At 43.8% G+C, this 24,393-nt stretch overlaps 2 protein-coding genes across 5 annotated transcripts; one reads left to right on the forward strand and one right to left on the reverse strand.

Annotated features, from left to right (window-relative positions):
• Positions 1 to 339: 339 nt before the first annotated feature.
• COQ2 (coenzyme Q2, polyprenyltransferase) lies at positions 340 to 10,239 on the reverse strand. The gene is made up of 7 exons (XM_032956536.2): positions 9,912 to 10,239; positions 7,401 to 7,567; positions 6,994 to 7,115; positions 6,304 to 6,389; positions 5,484 to 5,617; positions 3,855 to 4,043; positions 340 to 1,903 (listed from the first exon to the last, which is right to left on the reverse strand). The coding sequence occupies exons 1-7, from the start codon at positions 10,237 to 10,239 to the stop codon at positions 1,718 to 1,720; spliced, it is 1,212 nt and encodes a 403-aa protein (XP_032812427.2). The 3' UTR covers positions 340 to 1,717.
• Positions 10,240 to 10,423: 184 nt separating this feature from the next.
• On the forward strand, positions 10,424 to 17,257 carry LOC116943580 (trafficking protein particle complex subunit 2-like). Of its 4 annotated transcripts, none has more exons than XM_076067802.1 (6): positions 10,445 to 10,558; positions 12,021 to 12,109; positions 13,377 to 13,486; positions 14,496 to 14,639; positions 15,203 to 15,289; positions 16,634 to 17,257. In XM_076067802.1, exons 3-6 carry the CDS (start codon positions 13,394 to 13,396, stop codon positions 16,730 to 16,732), a joined length of 423 nt encoding a protein of 140 aa, XP_075923917.1. In that variant the 5' UTR covers positions 10,445 to 10,558; positions 12,021 to 12,109; positions 13,377 to 13,393; the 3' UTR covers positions 16,733 to 17,257. The 4 variants fall into 4 exon arrangements, with proteins under 4 accessions (XP_075923918.1, XP_075923917.1, XP_075923916.1 ...); XM_076067801.1 differs by lacking the exon at positions 10,445 to 10,558 and adding an exon at positions 11,784 to 11,898; XM_076067803.1 differs by lacking the exon at positions 12,021 to 12,109 and having other exon boundaries at positions 10,424 to 10,558.
• Positions 17,258 to 24,393: the final 7,136 nt, after the last annotated feature.

A 24,393-nucleotide genomic window follows, 5' to 3' on the forward strand; every position in this document is an offset into this window, starting at 1 on the left:
GGAGGGTTGCGACACATTTCTAAATAACGCGATCTAACCTAAAAACCTTTGATTATAAACAGCATTTGTAATTTGAGCACGTTCGTCCGTGTGATCAACAATTAATGAATCGACTGCTTTATTTAGAAGCAGGCGATAACCCGATGAGCGATTGTTTTTACGCGAGATGGAACGACTTTATCACCCTCTGTGCTGCTGCAGAATTGGCTCACCAAACCAACCATTGCATTTAAAGTAACCCCGTGTGTATTAACTCACTGCGGTCGACCGTAGGTTTGAGGACTCGGAATCCCATTGATGGGTTGTGCGACAATGATCGCACTTTTAAAAACGAAGAGGTAATGAAAATGTTTTATTTTCCAAGTAAACGATTGTAAGCACTGCGTCTGGGCCCACCGTTAACAGGCACGGTTTATAAATTGTTGAAAGCTATTTTAAACAAACTGTATAAATACGTCAGTGAAAGAACATTTGGACTTGTTAAAGAGTACACACTCACGTGAAGGGCAGCCTTTGGAGTTGACTCCGTAAATGAACACAAAGGCCTAAGGACAATTCTCACGCACGACGACGAGGCATTATGTGCACGTCTGAGCACCAGAGACGGCTCTTCGACGGGTATAGCGTCCAATCACTTTATGTCCGTCGCTTTTTGCCAATTATTGACGAGAATTAAAAGATCACGGCACGGTGAACGTGTACAATAGCCCCCCCCCCCCCCCACCGATTTAAATCGCTTTCCTTGCTATAATCTTTGCAGTGCGATGTTTCATGGTGTATGTCGAGGACTGTATCAAGGTGTGAGGGCTACGGTAATTTCAGAGTCTGTATGGTACACCGCTTGGGAATCAACACTGATCGTAGGGACAACCAGGATGAAGCTTTCCCCTGCACCTTCCGATTAGCACGGTTGGCTAGGTACACATAACGGCATTGAGGATTGGGTCGAGTGGATCAGGGATTGATGTTGGTGTCAGAACACTGAGGTTGCACTGCAGAAACGTTAAGATGTAGAAAGCACCCTGGATTGATCGCAACTTCTCAACGAGCAGACATTTTGGTCTCAATCTAATGACCAATGACAACACACACGCACACAAATCCGTTTTTTTACTGAAATTAGCTCAGCCTAGCTGAGAGCTAGCGTTAATACATACACTGATGTTTAATGAACAGATATTCATACAGCATGATTAAACGCCGTCTAGTGTTGGGTAAGAGACACATTAAGTGAATTTAAAATTACTGTTGTGGCATCTTCCAGTGCCATTCCTAGACATAAAGAGGATCAACACTGATCCGTGACATGTCGTGACACGTTCAACACGTGTTCTTCTGTGTTCTGGATGTTATTTCTCTTCATGGCATGACTTTCATATTTGATATCAAAGTTTACATGCTGACTAGGGTCGATAAAATAGGCACCACTTTGTGGAAAGTCAACAGTGGTTGTCCTTCGGATTGTCTCGATTCAACATCACTGTAGAAATGTGTTATTTACACCAGTGATTCCGTGCTGCAGACAGGCGATCAGTTCTCCGAGCACTCACTTGGCAATGCTGTACAAAAATACATGTGAAAAAAAAATGTTGAGTTCAGTGTGTTGTCCTTACCCCGCACCTCTGATTAGCACGGTTGGCTACATACGGTGCAAAAAGAAGTTCAACGTACACACATGCAAACAATTGCCGTGCACTCTTAAGCCCAGTGCTTTTGTTTATTCAGCTTGATTGTGGGTTTCAGCCGACACGGCGCCTTCATGTCCTCGTCCATCTTCAGGCCCTTGCTTCCCCTTAGCCAGGGTGCCGGCCACAATCCCAGCGAAGAGAAGAAGGCCGAGAGTGCGGTTAGAGCAGAATTTCTTCCAGCAGTCATCGCTGTTGTCCACGTCCAGTGTGCGGATCTGCAGTGCAAGGCTCGAGTTAAAGGGGCTGCACTCAAGGCGAGCGATCAACATCACCGGCCGGCAGCTGCGACGATTTAAAGTTGTGAGCCATGGAAATGGGGGTGGTGAAAAAGGCTCAGGACTGATCATTGAGGTTGCTAAAATGACTTGATGTAAGCTGCTTGGGGGGGGGGGCAGTTTTACAAACGAGACGTATAAAATATTACGATGGACGTCTGGGGGTTGCCTTGAACCTCTGAAAGCAACATCATCGTGTACATTTGCACATAATTGAATATATTTACACATCACCAAGAGAAGCCACGCTCAACCTATGAAGTACCCCCCCCAACCCGCCACCATCTCCCACAGTCTTGCAATGTAATCATCAACATCATGGACTATTATTAATGGAGGTTGAGTCCTCGATATGTTAAGCGTACAAGTTGGCCGTCATGTTCATAATAAACAAAAGCATAACATTTTTAAAACCTGAGGTCTATTTTATGGTATAGATTATTTTATATTTTAAGACTGACAATCAACATATTCTGTATTCACTGGCGGAGCCAGTAGGGGGGTGGGGTGGCATGCGCCCACCCAATGATCCGATCGAAAGCCCTAATTTAGATTGGATCATTGGGGTTTATTAGTAATAAATTGGCATTTTGCGACCCCCGCTGCCACTGTGTAGCATATTATTACGTGCCAGGGACTCTACGAGATGATAGGACAATAGTCTGACTCCATAATTGGCAATAAGTAACGTCAAAGCAGTTATAAGTGACTCACAGAATTGTGCGGAGTTGCGTATACAGTACACGACTTCCCTGAAGGCATCAACACCTTCAGCGAGCGCGATGCCGATCACACAACGCGGTTCGAATTCGACCCTCGGTCGATGGCTGAGCCATCGCCACTCACACGCGTCGAATAAAAAGCAAGGGACAAGTCCTTACTAATAACTCCTCTATCATTTTTCATTGCTGGAGGGGTTGCCCCCCCAACCTGAAAATCCTGGCTCCGCCATTGTCTGTATTTGCCTGCATTATCCAAATTCAGATACATGTTCAGGAAATGCTCTGTTTCAGCTTATGCGAGCAAATGTAACCCGGGTTGATTAAGGCTAACATTATGCCTTGTTAGGCTCGCACAGATGCCCTTTTTTTTTACTTGCTGTCGTTTATTCTGTTACGACTCTTTAGCTCAATAAAGTAACACGTGTTTTTAATTTAAGTGCCTTAAAACGAACAATCATGTTACTATGTTTGATATGAATGGACGCTTGTGCACTGTGGGATGAGCAGCTTCGGCAGCACGGCCGCGTGGACAGCGCGCTCTCGTGGAATTGTGGCCAAGTGCTACCTTTGGATTCTTGACACGTGCCATTCCTAACAAACTGGTCGAGCGGAAAATTATCATGCATTGCAAATGCAAAGACAAATCGATGCTACTTAAAGTCGACAATGATGTGCTTGCAAACATAAGCTCATTTTGTAATTGTAGAAGATCATTCATTGAGATGAACCCAACGGGGTTTATCTAACAACTAAAATACCACACGAAGATTGACTCATAGATAGCTGCATTCCTATATATACATAAACACAAGGTATGCATGGGCACGCACAGTCCACATGTACAAATATTCGTAAACAAAAAAAAACTAGTTGAGAACGGTTAAGAAATGTAAAATATGCAGTCGCAAAAATGTATACAACATGTATTTAAAATTGGCAAGTATAAGAATTTTAAGTTTACCTACAGTATCAATATTCTAACCACTGCGCAACCTGAGTCAGATCCCAACTAACGGTTAACATCAGTGGCATGTGGTATCTAACCCGGCCCTGTGCACTCGATCAACCGTGGGATGAAAATTAGTATGATAGTGCATTCGTATATTTGTAGTGGTAAAAACAGCACACAGTTTAACATACAGAGCCTTGACGTGTAAGGGTGTGTGTACCTGATTAGACACGTGGAGGCACACGAGTGCTACGGAGGCATAGTAAGGCAAGGTCTGCTCACTGGCGACCCCAGCTGCCACCAACCCACTCGTCATGGCCACAGCAAACCCTGCCAGCCAAGACTTGGTGCTCTCGCCAAAGAGGAGGGCAGTGGATTTGATGCCCACCACCGCATCGTCCACCTTGTCCTATGACAGTGGGGAGGGGGGAATGGGGGCATCGGAAAACACTCAGGGCCACGTGTCTCATTTTGACTTTGTTCCACGAATTCTCATCTGCTGTATCTCTTTTTGCACCGTACACAACCCAGCCACGCCAAACTGCTGCAGAACCTTACTGTTAAGACGCCACATGCAACGTCCAAGTCAAAGACGCATGTGGACGATGGAGGGGCACTGTATCTAGGGTGTTAACCAGAACACCTTTTTCACATCATATTACACCTGTTTTGTCCTTGCTACACTGGCTTACAGTTTCACATAGGAAAACAGTTTAAAATCCTATTGTTAACTTACAAAGCAGTGAATCATCTCGCCCCAGCCTACATCATTGACATGGTTCATCCATATGCCCCCTCAAGGTCCCTACGATCCGGGGATGCAGATCTTCTCTCTACTCCCAGGTCGAGGTTTCGGTCGATGGGTGACCGAGATTTTTCCCGTGTAGCCCCCAGGCTACGGAACGCTCTTCCACAAGATATCAGGATCTCTGAGTTTGTTGATATTTTTAAAATCCGCCTTAAAACCTATTTATACGTTTCCGCGTATTAAATGTTTTGTTCATTTGGCAAATGATTTTAGAATTTTTATGCTGAATGTCTACTGCTGTTGCGTTCTGTACAGTGCTTTGAGATCCTTGATGAAAAGCGCTATATGAATTAAATTATTATCTCCACAGTGTACTGACTGAAGTTACGAGCAATTAATGCATAATTTGCCCTATTTGGCCCTGAGCCAGATTCAAATGTTTTGTGAGGCCAGCATTTCACGATTTGGTTCTGAAAAGCGAGTGACAAAGCACCTGTAGCATGAGGGTCCCACAATGACACAGCTTAGATGTGCCAGTGGAAAAGGGTACTAGTTGCAAACGTAATAATTTTAGGCAGTCGTTCATAAATCAAGGTTGGGGAATCTATAAACCAACAGGCCGAATAAAGCATGTGACTTCATTTAATATGGCCCGTGGCCACATGAGGCCTAGCACTTTTGAACGGCCTACAGACGATATTTATCCATCACTACACCTGGCAAAGTGTTTTTTAAGTTTAGCACAAGTAATTATGAGCCCTAATAATTTGTTCTGCAATATTATTGGATAACATTAAGGGGCACGTTAATGTGTGTAAAAATAATCACTGCGTCTATGCTATATACTATGGGAAGCCATGCTATAAATGTATGTTGAACTTCTTTCGCACAGCACGTAGCCAACTGTGCTAATCTGGGTACATCAATGATAGTAATACGATCACATTTGGAATTTCTGCTTCCAAGGGAATTGGTTTGGGGAGCAGCTGGATTTATAGAGCCTACTATTGTAGACATTATTTTACTCATTTCACAGAGAAGAGACGGTGTCAGATGACTGGCGTTTGAGAAGTTATCATGGCTAATGACCACCATGCACACCTGGTGAGCGTATATTGTATCGTAGATCAGCGTCCACATGATTCCGGAGAAATAGAGTGGAAGGCAAACGCTCCAGTCGCAAGCGCCACGCACTGCTGCCCAGCCCAGCAGAGCACCCCAGTTAAATGCCAACCCTACAGTGGAGGGAATGGAAATGTCGGAAAAAATCACACATGCGTTACATATAGGTGACATTTTTGCTTTCGCTGCACGTTACGCGATGTTCAGTCAATGGATTTGTTTTAATAAAGAAGCAAAGGCACTGTCAGACATGCACAATATTTAATCTGGTACATACTGCATCATGATTCATAAAGTCAATTAAAACTGTAGTTTTAAGCCATCGTTAATGTTCTTGATACCGTGTGATTTCACTACCCTCTTGAATCAATTCTCTTTCACAAAGTAAACGAGCAAGGTCAATAAAGTCAAGTATTATGTGTATGTACAACCCTTTTGTCAATGCACTGGTGGGACATGGCTTCAACGCACTGCAAATTGCATGGGTTATTGTGACCATGCTTAACCACATACACTTTGCTGCACTGCCCCCTGCTGATAATGTATCCCCAGCCTACATAACAGGTTGGTTTTTGCATGGCAGTCCCACATCCAAACAAAATCCAGGCTCAACCCTACCTTGCTTCTGAGATTTAATAAGGCCGGGCACATTATGGCAGGTTTGATCATCGTAAAAGTGTTATCACTGCACATTTAAACAATAATCTCACTTACATTGTTGCTTACAAAAGTCAGGGAAATCGCACAGTGGGGGTTAAGTCAAGGCGATATTATTTTTCATACAAAAGACATACATTACCTAGAACGAATTGTGGCCAGTAGGTTATTCGCTTCATCAGGGGGTAGCTGACAACCACAAGTAGAGAAGACGCACCCAGCACTATGCTGCATGAATGACAGGCACAGCAAAATTTCTCAACGAGCCATTTATACGTCTGTGATCCTAATTGCATTGCAGAAAATGACACCTGAAAATGGAAATCAACGTTGTGCAAAGCCACTGAGGTTCATTGCAAATCTCTCGCCAGATGACAGCTGGAGTAATACTTTTACACAAGGGGTGGGCCATATCTGATCCGCAACTTAATTTCATACAAAAAACGTTTAAAAAATCGTACATTGCAAGCATTTTATCGCCACTAATTAGCTACTAGGAGGGAATATATTCCACGTGTGAACTGTTTAAAATTGCATCAGTCACTACTCTCACTGCATAGGTACATCGCAGTGATAGAAGTGACTGTGGTGTGTGTTTTAACGTGTGGTCTGCCAAAGCTATTTGAAATTCCTTTTTGGCCCTCAGAAAAGGAAAGGTCCCCCAATGCAGCTTTATACACATCACTTGCAGGTTATCCTTTACCACGGTTGCTGAGCGTAGGCCCAAAGCTCCAAAACCAACAACATCGCTATTTTGTAGGCAGGAGGAGGAATGGTGGTGCAGCATTTATTTTGTCATCAACGATCGAGGCCCTGGAGCCATGGACCCGACCTGTAGTTGTTGAGGCAGAGGAGGATGCCCAGGCTGAGACTGAGCTGCGCTCCCAGCACCACCAGGGCTCCGAAGCGGCTCACCTCCCCAGAGGCGATGGGACGCGTGGCCGTACGAGCCACCTGCGCAGAGCGAGTTGTTGAATGAATGATCTCCAGATGAATATGAGACCGATGTCCAAGTGCTCCACACTCACAAATAGGGCTTATGAACGTTGTAGTGCAGATTTATTCGCTCGTAAACTTGCAAATGTTTACTCTGCAGTGCAATTCTTACGATTATTCTTTGCCTAAGAGAAACGGGAATGGCTTGGAAAAAACCTTCATCCAGCAGTTGGGGATAATGGCTGTTGACGATGCTGAACAATAATAAAGAAAGTGAAAGCCAGCAATCGAGATGTAGCTCACCTTTCGGTCGAAATCGCGGTCCCACATGTCGTTGATAGTGCATCCGGCGCCACGCATAAACACCGCGCCCAGGCCAAACAGTGCGAGCATTTCGAGGTCGGGCAGGCAGCCTGGAACACTCGCCAACGCGATGCTCCACGTGCACGGCAGGTAGAGCAGCCAGGTGCCTTGGAAAGCAAAATGTTAGCACCTTGCTATGAAGCTCTGTTTTTCGTACATGTCTGGTATGGGCAGGTCAGCAAGTTACAACAGTAAACAATACATAAAAAGAACCCCGATAGGAGTGAAAAATAGAGGAAATGGTAAGGAAGTTACTAAATATAACTAGTTAATTATAACAAAACAGTCCCAGACCACACCAAGATAACACAAACAATAGTCCTTCAATGAAATATCTACTTTTCCACTGGCACATCCAGCACGAGACCCTTAGAGTTGGTTATCCACTGGCCACTTGCCGAGTTGAACCAGATCCAAGCAGTGAAACTTTAGCCTCACAAGCCATTTGAATTTCGACAATGGGGAGTCAAGCAGGGCCAGGGGCAGGGTTAATAGTTTGTGCAATACGTTGTGTCAGTACACTTCTAACAAGTTATGCTGACGCCAGACCAAGTTCGTGTGCATGTATAAATATTAAGTCACTTTACACTTTCAAATGATAGACGAATTGCATTTTTTAACATTATGGTAGACCACTAAAAATGTGAATTACAAGCTCTAAAATGGAATACAGTACATTATTAAATGGCAATACTGCACAGTAACTGGGTTTTAACACGCACGCTTTTGCGACCAACATTATCCATAAGAGGTTTTTTGGGTTAGATCTCGTGAATATAAATGTGTCGTGAAACCCGCCACCACCCAACACAGCCAATTAGTGAGGTTTGTCACGTAAACTGAACATGTCAGTTATTAGTTCGCACCGGTGTGTTGGCAATTAAAATCGTAAATGTTGTAACGAATTGGCATGTTCTGTCTACGTGACAAACCTTGCCCGTTGGTTGTGTCGGGTGGTGGCGGGTTTAACGGCGCATTTATATTTACCCGATCTAACCCAACAAACAAAAAACCCTATACTCGCTGGTTCTTTCGGTAAAGTCACGTAGATATTATTGTTTATATCTACGTGACTTTACCGAAAGAACCACAGAGTATGGATTCCTGCAGTCACGAAAGCTTAAAAAAACAACCTGTGATGGATAATTGGGTTTTGTTGTTGGTGTTTGTTGTTAAAAAGAGATATGTTCTATACCGCTAATTTAGAGGTCACATTTATTTGGTAGAGCCCTGTGAGCCATTCGGCTCTTGAATCGGGTGCAACTGCAACAAACAAAAACATGAACAAGAAACATCTTAAAGTGACTACGCACAAACAGAAAAAAACAGCTAAGTCTTCCAGAAAACGCACCGTACATCAACTCTGTGTGCAAAAAAAAATCCCAGTGGGATGCAAGTCAAACAATAACAACCATAAGACAATTCAGATTAAAGTTATCAGTCTAACTCCGTACAACAAACAAACATGGCCAAACCAAAACGTTTTCGAAATCACCAAAATAAAGCTATGAAAGCAATGTTACAACAGTGATCGTAGGAACTGCAATTGAAATTTTACAATAAACGATATTACGTAACATGTACCTATGGAAACCTCGCCCGTGGCAGATCACTGTTATAAATCAGTAGGCTCACATGACATTGACTTCTCCAAGACAGAGGCTCTTTGCAAGACATCTGGCTACCATGAGAGATTCGTTCATAAGGCTATTCACATATACAAACACAGAGACAATTTCAACCGAGAAGATGGATTCTGGCTTAGCAATCATTGGAAGGATTTGATAAACCACTTTGGGTCTTAAATGATTGTTCACGTTTCGATTTAAAGCTTTCGTGACTGCAAGGATTCATATCATTTGGTTATTTCGGTAAAGTCACGTAGAATGAGAATAAAATAATAATAAAATAAGACAATAAAATTCTCACGACGTTTCGGCCACAACACAAGTAGCCTTCTTCAGGTAAAATAACACAATTATCGGGACGACAGAGCTTCAATTGAAGCTCTGTCGTCCCGACAGTTCGTGAGAATTTTATTATCTTATTTTATTATAATTTTATTCTCATTCTACGTGACTTTACCGAAGGAACCAAAGAAGATGATTGTTCACGCTGACGGTGGCTTTCAGACCGCATCCATTATTTTCGTCTCCCCCCTCCTCTTTTCCGAACATAGATGGACTCGTCCATCTGAATGACTGACAAATCGCTCTCCGTGGTGCTAACGTTAAAAAAAACACGCCACTTTTTTCAAATGTTCTTGCTGTGGTTTTCACACCTGATGATGATTGCTCGCGTTGCAGTCGAAACGTCGTGAGGATTTTATTGTTTTATTTATTAATTCCCCCCCCCCGCCTTCTACGTGACTTTACCGAAAGAACCAACAATATGAATCCCTGCAGTCACGAAAGCTTTAAATACATAAATACATTAAAAACACAAATGCACCTATGGGCTTGTCCAGCCGCATGAGACGGAGGTAGGGACGCGTGGACTCTGGGGCCGCTGCCACCAGCGACGCCGCGCTGAGACGCCTCCAGGACCCCGGGGCGACCGGCGGCGCCCTCGCCCACGGCCCCCCGCGACCACGCGGCGGAGGTGCGGGGCGACTCGCGGCGCCCTGGGGAGGCCGGCACGTGGACGAGGAGGCGCGGACGAGGTGGAGGAGGACGAGGTGGTGGTGGTGGTCTGGCGGGTGGCCACGGTGTTGGTGTTTCACGAGGAGCGCGGAGGGACACGCTGCCCGTGAGCGTCTGAGGGCGCACATCAGCAGCATGTCGCTTGCTTGAGCCCGAGGTTGGGGGTTGGAGTTCTTGACGTGTCGCGTGAGTGATCTTTGGGAGATGATCAAATTATAATTTTGTTTCCCGGATTGATAATTATTTAAAGGGGGGGTGGGGGGCGGCTGCTTTATCGGTGAAGCGCCGGCGTGGGAAACCTCGTCACGTTAAAGAGGCGCCTCGTCGGTTCGTCGACGATCTGCACGGACCAGCGTGGTGAAGTATGGTCAAATGACTACCCCACCAAGACCACGACCAAGACCAAGCAAGGCTGCACATGCAAAGTCGTGAAGAGGGAAGGATCAAGAGGAGTCTGTGAGTGCATTCATTGAAACTCACGACACTCGCGGATGATGAACGTGACGCACATTACACACACACACGTGCGTGTATATCTTGCACAACAAATTAATCAAAACGATACTTATCGCTGTAATATTTATCGATCGCGATAACTTGTCCCGAACAACGCTGCCAAGAGGGTGTGGGGGAGGCCTCTGGACTCGGAATCCGACTTTTAGATAGATGAGGCTCGTGTCCGTCTGTTGCTCGCGGTCCCTCAAAAGCGATGCCCTCGCTAGCTTTTATAACTTGCATGCGTTAAATGGAGCCGAATATTCGGTGTTTTATGTTTTATTTGTTTTGTTGTGTTGAGGAGATTGTGCGAACGTCGCCCGCGGATTGAGTACAGCCGGTGGGCACCTCGGCCGTGGTGGTGGTGTCAGACCTGGAGGGAAAACCTCTATTAATAAAGAGTTTTGTATCTTTAACCGTGTGGAAACGTACGTAGAGTGTGTGTGTGTATATAATCTAACAAATAAACACGTATCGTCGTTTGTGAAATGAGACCTTAATTGTGAATTGGCACAGCTTTGTGTGAAGGAATAACATTTTATTGAGACGGCCTGCGACATCAGTTGGTCGCGCTCATTATTTCCAGCGGAAATATCGTACACGTCTCTCGTTTCCTTACATGCACAAGAGTTCGCTAAACGTGCACGTTTATTTAAACGTGTACGTCAATGTGAATAAAATCTATTAAAAAAATGAAATAACTTTACGTCTGGAGATTTAACAACAAACAAAAAAACCTCCCCTCCGCGCTGGCAAGGTTATCGAGAAGCCGAATTCATTCCAAGTACAAGGATTCCTATTGGTCACGGCTCACGCAGGGCTTATAAAACATAAACATTCGTCTCTGAGACACCTAGAGCACGCGTGATGCGTTTTGTAGCAAAGCTTAGTAACTTAATGTGTCCTTAAAGACACCAAATTGACTGCTAAATACAGTAAATATATTGATCACCTATTAAAGGAGCGTATGGGGAGAAGACTGCACTGTCACGCGTTACCGATGCGGCCGGAATGTGCGAAGTTGCACATTGTGCGCTACTTTGTTTATCGCAATTAACTTAAAGGGCAAATATATAAATAGAGCGACGTTCGGCATCGCCAGGCGCGGGAGAACAACGCACAGCTGTTTGTGCAGATTAATAAGACGCGGAATCGATTCCTCGCCCTGGTGATTCTTGATTCGTAGAATCGCGAGAATCGAATCGTTTCTACCCGGCTCGGTTTTCCTCGGGCCGCACGCCACCTCGTCAAAGTCATCCCCTCCTCCCCCCTCCTCCTCCTCTGTGTGTCCGACTCCCCTGGTAAGTATATCGGCTCGCTAAACGCGTTAATGTGATCACTGCTGCCGCTGCTGCGTGCGTGCGGCGTGTAACGAGAAGGAAGAGGAAGCCGCGGTCCCAATCGGACCCCGTGTGTCGCCTAGTTTTCCTACCGGGGGAGGCGCGCCTTGCCCGGATACTCCGCAGGCTTCGTCTGTCACCGTTCCCGGGTGGTGATCGGCAACATATATACGTATGTGTGTGTGTGAACACTTAGCTTGATAGACCACTGGCTGATGCTTGAGTGCGCGTTGATGTAACACTTCCTAGCATGTGACTGGTTTTGTGAGTTTAGTGTTTGTGTAAAGTTACGGTGCCATTGATCGCCGCCTGTGATTGGGTTGTTACGTGGCAGGGTCGCTGGCGAAGGCCCATCATCCAGCGGTAGATTGACCGTGGCTGACGTTAATGCTAGATGCCGCGAGTGGATTGATTCACGAGAATGTTGTACGGAGACACCTGCTATGTATCGATATCGTTGAGAGACCGATCTTTGTAGTCTTAATGGTCATTGTGTGTCAGTATTATTGTTCGGTGGCTCCCTCCCGGTCTTGGCCGTGTGGGCCAATGGCTTAATTTCAAAGGGCCCTTACCACACGATACCCCTTTACCTTCAAAAGCCGGTCACTGCGGGTTGCACGTCGATATGTCGATACGGTACATCTAGGGCGCAGTCACTTATGTCACGTCAAGAGCCCTGACCCCCCCTTGCAGTAAATAACAAGTTACTGAGGTGCGCGGTCATGTGGGGACCGCCAAAGGATTTGGAAAGCCCTTTTTGGTCGTCGGAAAGAAAGAGTTTCCCCACCTCACTTGCACGAAGTCCCCAGAGACGAATCTGTCGGTTTATTGTCGAGAGGACACCACATCGGAGAAAGGCTTGTCGGTCAAATGTTGTCCATTGGTCCCATCCGTGAACAGTCTGTTGTCGAGAAGCCTTATCACTGACCGGTCTCTTGTTCTATTATTGTCTAGAGACCCCATCGGGGACTGATCAGTTTGCTGATTATTGTCTAAAGACCCCATTTAGAAAGCTTTCTTTCAGTCTGTTATGTTGTAGAGACCCCATGTGGGACTGGCTTGTCAGTATGTTATTCTCTGGAGACCCATCAGAGACTTGTCTGTCAGTCTGTTATTGTCTAGAGGCCGCATCAGAAAGTGCTGTCAGTATATTATTGTTTTAGAACGTCTTCAGAGACCAGTCTGTCAGGCTGTTGCCATAAAATTCGCAGTATTAACATTTTCATAGACTCGAGAGAGAAAAAGTTTACAGTTTAAGTGCTTTTAATAGCTCTCCGATTCCATTTAAGATGTATTTAGCAAAGAAGAGCTGTTTGAACAAGTTTTGTAATTGTCATTACTTCTCAAAACTAATTTGTGGGACATGATGTGTGAATTGGTTTCCTTTGCTAAAATGCTCATGAGGTTCCCCCCCCCCCCACCCCTCCTCTGTTAAGCAGCATCCAGCTCATTCGCAATGTCTGGGAACTTCTATTTCGCGATTGTGGGCCACCAGGATAACCCTGTCTTTGAGATGGAGTTCAGCCCTCAGAACAAGAATGAAGCAAAGGTGGTTATGCATTTACATTGTGTATAATCGCTGCACACTATACATCATATCTGCATATTGGCGGTGGTAGGACACACCTGTAATCTGGCACTGTGGAGGCTACCATTGGCATATCACACAAATGTTATGAAACCCCCATGGGTACAACACCCTGGCTTGTCAAGATAATGCGATACAGCACCTGTGTATTCCATCTGTTCCATCTGTATGTGTTGCCCCCGCACTCACACGTGCGTGAGCTTTCTCTGGGTGCTCAGGATTCCTCCCACCTGTAAACATTCATGAATTGTCCAATAACTCCTTCATATATGGAGGACTTTAGATCTTCAGGAGTAATTTGGTGCCGGTTGTCTTCATGAGTGAGTAAATACTGTGCATGTTCCATAATACAAGCTTTTTTGGTTAGATCGCATAAATATATAAATGTGTCGTTAAACCTGCCACCACCCGACACAGCCAACGAGTAAGGGTTGTCATGTAAACAGAACGTGGCCAATTCGTCACTAGTACAGCACACCGGTGTGTTGGAGAGCCAAGCCACAATATTTGCAATCTGAGTACGACGTTTTGCCAGTAATTACAACCAGCTTCATCAGGCAACAGCCAGACTTCTGGAGATGTCCACCTGTTTCGTTCCTTATATAGAGGCGTAGATGTGATGGCAACACCTGTGCACTCTACTGTTCGTGTTACAAGTTGAATTTATTAAAATCTCTGAATTACTACCATTTATTTTTTATACATGCAAGTTCATCTTGAGGTTCCGGAACAAAGGGGTATTTGAGGCCAGGATTGTCATTGCAGACCAAAATAGATATTTTAAAACAACAAGGTGTTGACAATACACATAAAAAGCTTAAATGCACTTGAGACTACTCTCTTTCTTGACTTCTTTAACGTTTTGATTCAATGGGCCCACCACTGGCATCGATAATAATCTGATGTTCATTTTACACCAACCAATTAAAATGGCAGTGCTGATTGGAATTCAAAATGTTCCATTTTGCAGGAGGATTACCGACATCTGAACCAGTTCATTGCACATGCAGCCCTGGACCTTGTGGATGAGCAGATGTGGACGACTACCAACATGTACCTCAAGATTGTGGACAAGTTCAACGAGTGGTTTGTGTCAGCCTTTGTCACTGCCAGCCATATCCTTTCAGGGAAAAAAAACCTGGTCATGTGATGGTTTTGCCCTCACCCCTGCTCGTGATTGGATGAATTGTTCACGATTGCAGCAGCTGATTTGATACAAGAATCGTATGTCTTTGTCATTGTAGTGCATGAAGCGCCTGTAGTGGATGCAGGGTTTGTACAAACCAATTGCATGCAGAATATTTGAATACAAAATCTTTTAATATATATGTTACACCACACACGTGGTCAATTATAATGACAATTGCAGAAGCTTGGTGAGCTTAAATGCAATTGCAATGTAAATTGCATAATTGATGCCCGAAAACCAATGGAGATTTCCATTTGTAGATGTATACAATTATTGTATATAGTACAGTATTGCTCATTTTTTCCTATTGGTTTTTAAAATGGAATGTAACTCGTGTACATTGTACAGTAAAACTGTGTATTTTTTTTTCAAGCGTCATTCAGAGTGCCATTGCTGGAAAATATAAAATGTCTTGTGCCTGATTATTGTTATAGAAAATGCCTTGTAGAGCCATTTTTCTAACAAACGCTTCCTTAACCCCCTCTATACAAATGAGGTTCCTCATGCTGCATGACGCCAGGCATGAAGACGGGATAAAAAACTTCTTCAACGATGTCTATGAGTTGTACATTAAGGTAAAACATTATATACATATATATTGTTTTTATCAAACACATGAATCCGATTGTAAGCTTTGATGTTGGCATTCTAACTTGCCCACGACTATATTCTTGGTTCTTTCGGTAAAGTCACGTTGAAGGGAAACAGTAAAATAATAAAATATATATAAAACAATAAATTCTCACGACGTTTCGACTGTAACACAAACAGTCATCATCAGGTGTGAAAAACCCAACGGCAAGAAGCATTTGAAAGAAGTGGCGGTTTGTATTTATTAATTTATTTTAACACGTTTGCATTTATTTATTTTTTAAAACGTTAGCACCACGGATAGCGATTTGACGGTTTGTTTAGAAGGACGAGTCCATCTATGTTCGGAAAAGAGGAGGGGGGAGACGAAAAATTAATTTATGCTGTCTGAAAGCCACCGTAAGCGTGAACAATCTATTAAGACCCGTAATGGTTTATCAAATCCTTCCAATGATTGCTAAGCCAGAATCCATCTTCTCGGTTGAAATTGTTTCTGTGTTTGGATATGTGGATAGCCTCATGAACAAATCTCTCATGGTAGCCCGATGGCTTGCAAAGAAACTCTGTCTTTGAGAAGTCAATGTCATGTGAGCCTACTGAATTATAACAGTGATCTGCCACGGCCGAGGTGTTGGTCCTACCGTGTTTAAGGTCTGCTTCGTGTTCACGAATGCGGTCCGAGACATGTCGTTTGGTTTCTCCAATGTAACTACTATATTGTTTGTGTTACAGTCGAAACGTCGTGATAATTTTATTGTTTTATATATTGTTTCCCTTCAACGTGACTTTACCGAAAGAACCAAGAATATGAATCACTGCAGTCACGAAAGCTTTAAATCTAAATTTGCCCACGACTCTTGAAACTAACGTACAGTGCATCGTGACATATCTTTCTGATCAATAACACGCACGCCCAGTGCAGTATTTGTGCAATCGTGGAACTTTCGCTCTTTATAAATGTTTACAAATCTGACCTTTTTACTTCCAGTCATGTTCAATTAATCTCGTTTCTTAAATCACGTGCTGCTTTATGCTGGTTCGGTAACCTATTTGTGGATAATTGCGTGAATGTCATTTTCTTTAAATGTTCACATATCTGCCCAGTCCCTCGCAAGTCAGATATGCAACGTTTTACTGTGAAGTAATTGACCAGAAAATGAATCTTTTTTTTTAGAGTACCACATGCACAACATTTACTTTCCACCAGAGGGCATAGGCCTATATCTGCAACGAGTTGTGTAATTGCATTGCAGTTTCTTTTTCTGACCTTATCCTCTTTTCCCTCCTACCCCACCCCCAACAATCTTTCTCCGCCATTTCCCCCACAGTTTGCAATGAACCCATTTTACGAGCCGAACACTCCGATCCGTTCCACGGCCTTTGAGCGGAAAGTCCAGTTTCTGGGTCGCAAGCATCTCACAAGCTGAGGAGGCGGTGACGCGAGGACGAGGTGTACATTATATATAAATGTTTATGCGAGCGATTGCCATGCCATTTCAAGGACTTCTTGACTCATCTGAAACTTGAGGCAACACCCTCGCCACGTGCGTTCATTCCACTGCATTGTCAGCAATTGCACACTCTTATGATCTTTGTTTTCCCGAGTATATTTAACGATCGCTTGTACATTTTCTGCAAAGGTACCACACCCATACGAGGGGCTAACAGTCTTAGTTTAAGCCAGGGCGCTACGTGTAATATGAGATTCATCCAAGTCATCTTTTACATATCAAATAATACTGTATACCGCTACACAATGTGCTTTTTCAATAAAGTGTTTGTCAAATATGTTTGAAATGTCTTACCATTCTAAGCAACCTTGTCATGTCTTACACAAAAAACAATATCCACGTGAAATACGTTTGATTAAAGTCGAATTGCATGTTATTACCCAATTGCTACATACATTGTATTTAACTTGTGCAATTGTTATTAAAAGATTAAAAAACCTGTTTTCCTTGTCCAAAAGCAGAATGCTGCAACTTTTTTTTGTCTAAGCCACAAGAGAGTGTTCAAGTTTTCAGTGTTTGGTTATGAGTACTTGCACATTCAGTGCTCAAAACGTGTGCTTCTTAGTACAGTTTGATGCATATAGAGACTTAATTGATTTGAATTTTTAGCTACCAAAATTTAAGTCCTCTTTGCTAATGTAAACTAGAAACCGTGCCTAATCGCACCTTCCGATTAGCACAGTTGGCTGCGTGCGGTGCGAAAGAAGTTCAACATACGTACAAATGAGGATGGAATGCTAATGCACATTGTGTTTATAAAATCTGTTTTCATAATATGGAGAGATGCAATGCTAATATAAATCCATATAAGTCTCTACATCATTCAACTACGCCTTGTTTGGAGTGATTATAGAAAATTAAGAAACGAAAACCACAATTTGTACTGGAAAAATTCCAAGAAATGTATTACAACGCTTGTGACATTAACCACGTAGATTACATTTCTTCAACCCTTGTCCTTCATGCCCATTGTGCGATGAAATGAATGTTAGATTAAGAGCCTTGCCAACTGATTTTTTTTCTTCACAAATGGCTTATTTATCTTTGGAAAAACAATAAATTCGATTAAAATGTGCAAAAGCACGACTTTCTGCAAAGCTGCGCTATTGTTTCTGTATACATTATGGGTTTATATTAATGCCCAATTTCAATAGTGCTTAAATCAGTGGTTCTTAAGCTGGGTTCGATCGAACCCCAGGGGTTCGTCGAGTCACTCTCCGGGGTTCGGCAGGGGTCAAGACAGTACAGCAGCCCGGTTCGCACTAGCGTCAAAAAATTGGCAACATTTAGTTGCTTAGTAAAAATGTGTTACACAAAATAAATTCAGCCCACTTGTATTATTCGTGACGTCACGCTCCGCTCGGCCATCATTGGCTGCAGCTGATGACGCCTAGTTGCGTGATCAAGAATTGGTGCGCTCAGTAGTCGACTTGTGGCTGTTGTGATTGTACGTCGTTTGTGATTTTCTTTTTATCTTTCAATCCCTTCATACTAACCATGTCGAGCAAAAAAAGAAAGTGGTTGGACAAATATGTACAATATGGATTCACGTGTATAAAGGAACGTGATGGGAGACAGCGTCCTCAATGCATGATTTGCAATGCCAAGTTGAGCAATTCTACATTGATACCTCCTTTGCCAGTAACAATATATAGTAATAAGTTTTACCCTTTTAACTGGCACAAAAACTGACACCTCTATTCAAGGCATCATGTTTGCAATAACTACAACACAAGCAGTCAAAATGCAAACAAAAGAGAAAACTCTGATACTAATATGCATTGTCCTTGAATTTGATTGATCCACACCCGAGACGGCTTTTCTTAGAGCCTAGTCTCCACTGGTGTTGGACCAGAAGTCGCCAAAAGGCGAGACGGCTCTAAGAAAAGTCGTCTCGGGTGTGGACCAATCAAATTCAAGGACAGTGCATATTATCAAGGTGTCAGTTTTTGTGCCAGTTAAAAGGGTAAAACCTATTACTTGAGCAATTCTAGTCTAGCACCGGCAAAACTAAAGGAACACTTCCTAAAGCTGCATGGAGATGGGAAATACAAGAACACAACGCTCGCTGAATTCAAGGTGAAGAGAGCCAGATTCGATGAAAAGGCTACTCTGCCTGTTCTCGGCTTTCTACCCATCGACAAACCGATCCTCGCAGCATCGTACGAAGTTGCGTACCTGATCGCAAAGCAGGGCAAACCACACACCATTGGTGAAACACTCGTAAAACCAGCTGCGTTGAAGATGGCGAATATCATGCTGGGAAAAGCTGCTGAAGATAAGTTATCCCAAATTCCACTTTCAAATGACACTATCAGCAGCAGAATAGACGGCATGAGCGATGCCATCTTGGCTCAAGTAGTTGCAGATCTGATTTCAAGCCCAGCAAAGTTCAGCCTCCAACTCGACGAGACCACAGACGTTTCCAGTCTAAGCCAGCGTCTTGTATTCGTGCGCTATATGAAAGACGACGTGATAAAGGAAGTTTTTTTTATTTTTTATTTTGTAAGCCTCTTACAACAACAACCAAGGCAGTCGATGTGAAGAAACTCGTGGATGACTTCTTCAGAGACAACGATCTTTCGTGGAATATGGTTTCTGCAGTTTGTTTGGACAGAGCTCCAGCCATGCTGGGGCGACACTCCCAGCATGGCTGGTTTTGGAGCGCTGGTGAAATCCGATGCACCACACATCATTGTTACGCACTGTGTTCTGCACAGGCATGCGTTGGCAACAAAAACCTTGCCTCCAAAACTGGCAGAAGTATTAAAAATTGTAGTTGAATGTGTGAACTATGTGCGAAATAGTGCTATGAAGCACCGCATCTTCAAAGAGCTGTGTAGGGAAATGGGCTCTGAATTCGAGGTACTTCTGTACCATTCTAACGTTCGTTGGTTATCCTGGGGAAAGGTGCTGAATCGTGTTTTTGCCATGCTTGTGGAATTAGCCCTGTTTTTGCGAGAGTACCAACATTGTCACGCAGATTGCTTCGAAAATTCTGAGTTCATTCTCATTTTGGCGTACATGGCCGATATTTTCGATGCTCTCAATCATCTCAATCGACAGATGCAGGGCGGTGGAGTCAACATCATCGAAGCGGAAGAAAACCTGAAGGCGTTTAAAAAAAAGCTACCTTCATGGAAACGACTGTGTAAGTAAGATCGAAGACGAGTCTGGAATTGGAGATATTTCTGTACCTGGGGGGCTGAAGCAAGCAATTGCCATGCACTTAGATGAGCTCGCAAAGTCTCTCGACGGATACTTCCCCACCAGAGAGTCATATCCAGCATGGGTGAGACAGCCGTTCACGTTTAGTGTTGCGACAGCAGATGTCAACGATGAATACCTCGAGGGAATCATTGAACTTCAGCAGAGCCAGCTTCAACAGCAACTCTTCAGAACAACAACGCTCTTAACGTTTTGCTGTCACCAAATCGTACCATACCCTCTTATTGCTAAGAAATCCCTTGAGATACTCACACCGTTTGTTACAACGTATCTTTGCGAGCAATCTTTTTCGAGGATGGTAGACATAAAAAACTAAGAAAAGGAACAGACTTTGTTGCGAAAATGATATGAGAGTGGCACTTGCCAAGGTGAAGCCGCGCATTTCTGAACTTGTATCTGAAAGGCAACAGCAAAAGTCACATTGATTTGCAGTAAATATTAATTGAGTTATGTTTTTTTGTGAAATTAATGTTTTGTTGGTTTTGTTCTTTGAACAGTGATTTTGTGTACAACTGATGCATGGTTCATTTTGTGCACTAATAAAATATATACCTATGTTTTGAAGAAATAATATTTTATTTTTCCAATTACGAAGGTTTCGGTGAATGCACTGATGAAGCTTGCAGGGTTCAGTACCTCCAATAAGGTTAAGAACCACTGGCTTAAATATTTAGATGGTTGCAGGTTTTGATATTTTATTCTTAAAGTGCGATACACAATCTAGGTACGTAATAAAATTACTAACCACGGATATTTTCACTGACAGATTTATGTTATTATTTACAATTGATATATATAATTTATATTCTATGTGAGCCTGTGACGCTTGTTTTCTTGTTTAGAGTAACATTTTTTTTAACATACATCCAGTGTACAATAAAAACAAGTATCTTTACAAACCAAAGAGACACTCGTAATTCCGTCTGAATGAAATAACATCTATTGTGTTATCGCATTCGTAAAGTTATCCGATACCGACAGAGGTGGCAAATTAGAACTAATAGACGCACAAGCGCACACCTGTAACGCGAGTTTCGAAATGAAAGCTCCGTTAGTCGAAATTTACATCATTGCACCGTTAGGTGACATTTACAGTTTCCGACCGAATAAAATACTCCAGTATTTACTTCAGCATTTCATAATAATGCAACTCAAGTCAACCAATACCATCAAGACGGCCAGTGATAACCGATCACACTCTCACAAACCGCTGGACAGTACTGCAATGTGCGATTATTTAGAATTCAGATCCTGCACCGTTCCTCGAGGCTAGTAAGTTGTGCAAAGCAAAGCAGCCGTTAAATAGTTGGGAATTTCTGCTTTTCAGATTCTCATCATCACAGCCACGCGCCACTGCACGTAAACTATTTCCTATCCCTGCCATCGTGAAACTTTCACGCACGTACAAACTATTTGCTATTCCTGCTAAAGTGGAACTTTTATGTAAATACAAGCTAGTTAATATTCCTGCCAAAACAGAACTTTCACGCATGTACAAACTAGTCACTATCCCTGGCATAGTGGAGCTTTCATGCATGAACAAACTATTTAATATTCATGCAGAAGTGGAAATTCTATGCACGTGCAAAGCATCCTATTTTCAATATATTTTGTAGAGCTCTCCATGCACTTACGTAAATCCGGCATGGATGCACATTCATGGCAAACACGAAGGGGGTTGGTGGCTCGCTTAATCGCATATTTTATTCAATCAGAAACCGAAAACGTCAAGCCTTCCAGCATCAAACAGCACTTGAATTGACAAGAATTACCGCCACGCGCTTTATAATGTAAGTTATCTTCTGGAATTCATTTCCTCCGGTCGTCCTTATGCTGCTGCGTTCCTTAAAGACCCTGCACTCGTTCACTGCAATGTCAACGTTTGTCGTCTTTGTGTTGATGCTGCAGTGCTTACGCACCACGGACCTCCCTTGGAAAATAGCCGGGAGTCCGACTAAAAGGGATCATCCGTGTAACACGTAAACTTAATCTTTCTTTGCCTGTGCACGTGACAAGCTCACAATCCACCTTTTCTTTCATTCCCTATGCCTGTCCCGTCTGCAAATAATCTTCATTCATAATAGTCACTACGCTGCCTTATTTTCCTCCCTACTCCGGAAGCCTTATACTTTTTTGTGAACAGCTGCGAAAAAGAGCTTTATGGCTCATCGGATTCCCCCAGCCATATAGATTCTGAAACATGTTTTTTCTCTGTTTAAAATACAACTCGAATTGTCTCGACGCGCATTTATCTCCCCCCACCCCCGTCTCGTCCCCTCCCCCCCCCCCCGGACGTTCGTGCAACGTCTTGAGAATCGCGGTCGCCTCTTATTTATTTTTGAGACGCTGCGTCTACGACGAATCGCGTAAATGTGTGCGCTGCGTTCGAGGCTGGCGCGTGTTGGATGGCCACAGGGCGCTCGTTAATTCGCACAGAGAGTAGCTCACTCTTCCGTTGTATCTCCCCCCCACCCTTCTCTTCTTCCCACGTGCTGCTGTTGTATTTTCTCCCACGCAATCGTGAATTCATTCGCGTCGCCAAACAGACGTTAACGGGGCCCGCCGCATCTGTTGGTCGACACCTCTCTCTCTGTACCAGCGTGGACGGCACCATCCTGTTCACCTTCTGAAGCGCTCGCTCGTCACCGTGCCGTGCGTGATGACCACCATCACCACCACCACCACGTGGCGTTTATTTTGTGTTGTGCGCGGCGCATCGAGCGCCACAGCGCCCGTGTTGTTTATTGTGTTTGTGTGTTTTTGCTGCTGGTGACTTTGTGTATTTTGTATCGGAATTGCCTCCAGCGCTGTTGCTGCTGGCGGCAATAAAAGTTGTTTAAAAGTCAAAAAAATCTCTCTCTCTTTCTCTCTCGCGCGCTTTGCGAGCGACGACAAACGCGCTGGGGGGTTTGGGGGGGGTCTCAGATTGTCGCTTTGAAGGCGAATCTCGGCACGCGTCGAGTCGCGACGAGCGCTTCCTTGCGGTCCTCACGGCGTCTCATTCGGCGGTCGCGGCTGCTGCTGCGACTACGCAGCGTCGATTTGTCCGCTCACGCGTACGGCGTTATAGTGGCTACTACATATTCATAATAAAAGGTTTTTGGGTTATATCGCGTTATTTATAAATGTGTCGCAACCCTCCATTATGGGGGGGGGGGGGGGGTGTTGGCTGTTTAACCATGTAACCATACTTCACGCTGCAAAGCCAGCGCGAGTTGATAAAGGGGAGAGAGCCAGGACTGGTGCTGATGGAGAGTTGACCGTGCATCATCACGCAGTGCGCTAATCACTGCGCCACCGCTCCTCCATCAACCGTCCATCCAAGCTACATCTACGGGGTGGTCCAGATGTCACCTAACTCCCTCCAAATAATTGACCCTTAACATGTTTTCATTTGCATGTTAATTTCTGTTTAAAGTAAACTTTTAAGATGTATTAAGTTGTAGAGAATTAAATGGGGGTCACAAGACATATGGACCGCGCTGTACAGTATAGACTGTACACTATTCACATTCACAAGCTAAACACTCAATATTCATATGGATATATATATATATTTCTAAATGCCAATGATATAGTATATATTTTGCAATATTGGGAAAAGCGTCTTTACCGATACCTGGTATTTGTGATTGTGTACACGCTAGTATGCATAGTATAGGTCATTGCTATCATGTATATTACCATTGATGTGTGCGTGTGTAAATGCAATGTACGCGCGAATGTTGCGTCAAACTGGGCAAAGGGAACATCATTCGTAACTTTAACCGCCAATGCAATGCGTTTCATCGCCATCGGGTTAAGTCGTTGGGCCATTTTTGCAGCGAAATTGTATAAACACCGCGGGGCTTTTGCAAAACAAACGAATGTCGTAAACATTTAAAGCGCTTGTCTCGCTGTGTGCACAAACAAAAAGGGAAGAAAAAAAGCGCCCAAACACAACCGTTGAATCGAATTGAAAAATGAATCTGTTTACGACCGGTAAACCACGACCGCACAAGCACATCGCGACCGTAAACTCCAACAGGCTCGTTTTGTCGTCGTCCTCGTCATCATCATCATCATCAGCAGAGCCATGGTCAATCCACTGCTAAGTGAAGACACAAACCGCTTGCTATTCTCGCGATCCTACGATGGAAGATCATCGTTGTTAAACTGATCCTGTGATGGAAGAACATCGTTGTTAAACTGATCCTGTGATGGAAGATCATCGTTGTTAAATTGATCCTGTGATGGAAGATCATCGTTGTTACACTGATCCTGTGATGGAAGATCATCGCTGTTAAACTGATCCTGTGATGGAAGATCATCGCTGTTAAACTGATGCTGTGATGAAGATCATCGCTGTT

Source organism: Petromyzon marinus, chromosome 18, assembly GCF_048934315.1.
Source record: "Petromyzon marinus isolate PM22_M1 ecotype Great Lakes invasive population chromosome 18, UKy_Petmar_22M1.pri1.0, whole genome shotgun sequence".
NCBI lineage: Eukaryota > Metazoa > Chordata > Hyperoartia > Petromyzontiformes > Petromyzontidae > Petromyzon > Petromyzon marinus.

Bases quoted from the DNA above. Each gene is read 5' to 3' on its own strand.
- LOC116943580 (XM_076067803.1), top strand. From the start codon at position 13,394: ATGTCTGGGAACTTCTATTTCGCGATTGTGGGCCACCAGGATAACCCT. The intron at 14,640-15,202 runs CATATCCTTTCA...ACCCCCTCTATA, and splicing joins CAGCCTTTGTCACTGCCAGC to CAAATGAGGTTCCTCATGCT. The intron at 15,290-16,633 runs GTAAAACATTAT...TTTCCCCCACAG, and splicing joins TCTATGAGTTGTACATTAAG to TTTGCAATGAACCCATTTTA.
- COQ2 (XM_032956536.2), bottom strand. From the start codon at position 10,239: ATGCTGCTGATGTGCGCCCTCAGACGCTCACGGGCAGCGTGTCCCTCC. The intron at 6,390-6,993 runs GTCGGGTCCATG...TCATTCATGCAG, and splicing joins CTCTGCCTCAACAACTACAG to CATAGTGCTGGGTGCGTCTT. The intron at 5,618-6,303 runs GTAATGTATGTC...CCTCCACTGTAG, and splicing joins CTGGCCACAATTCGTTCTAG to GGTTGGCATTTAACTGGGGT.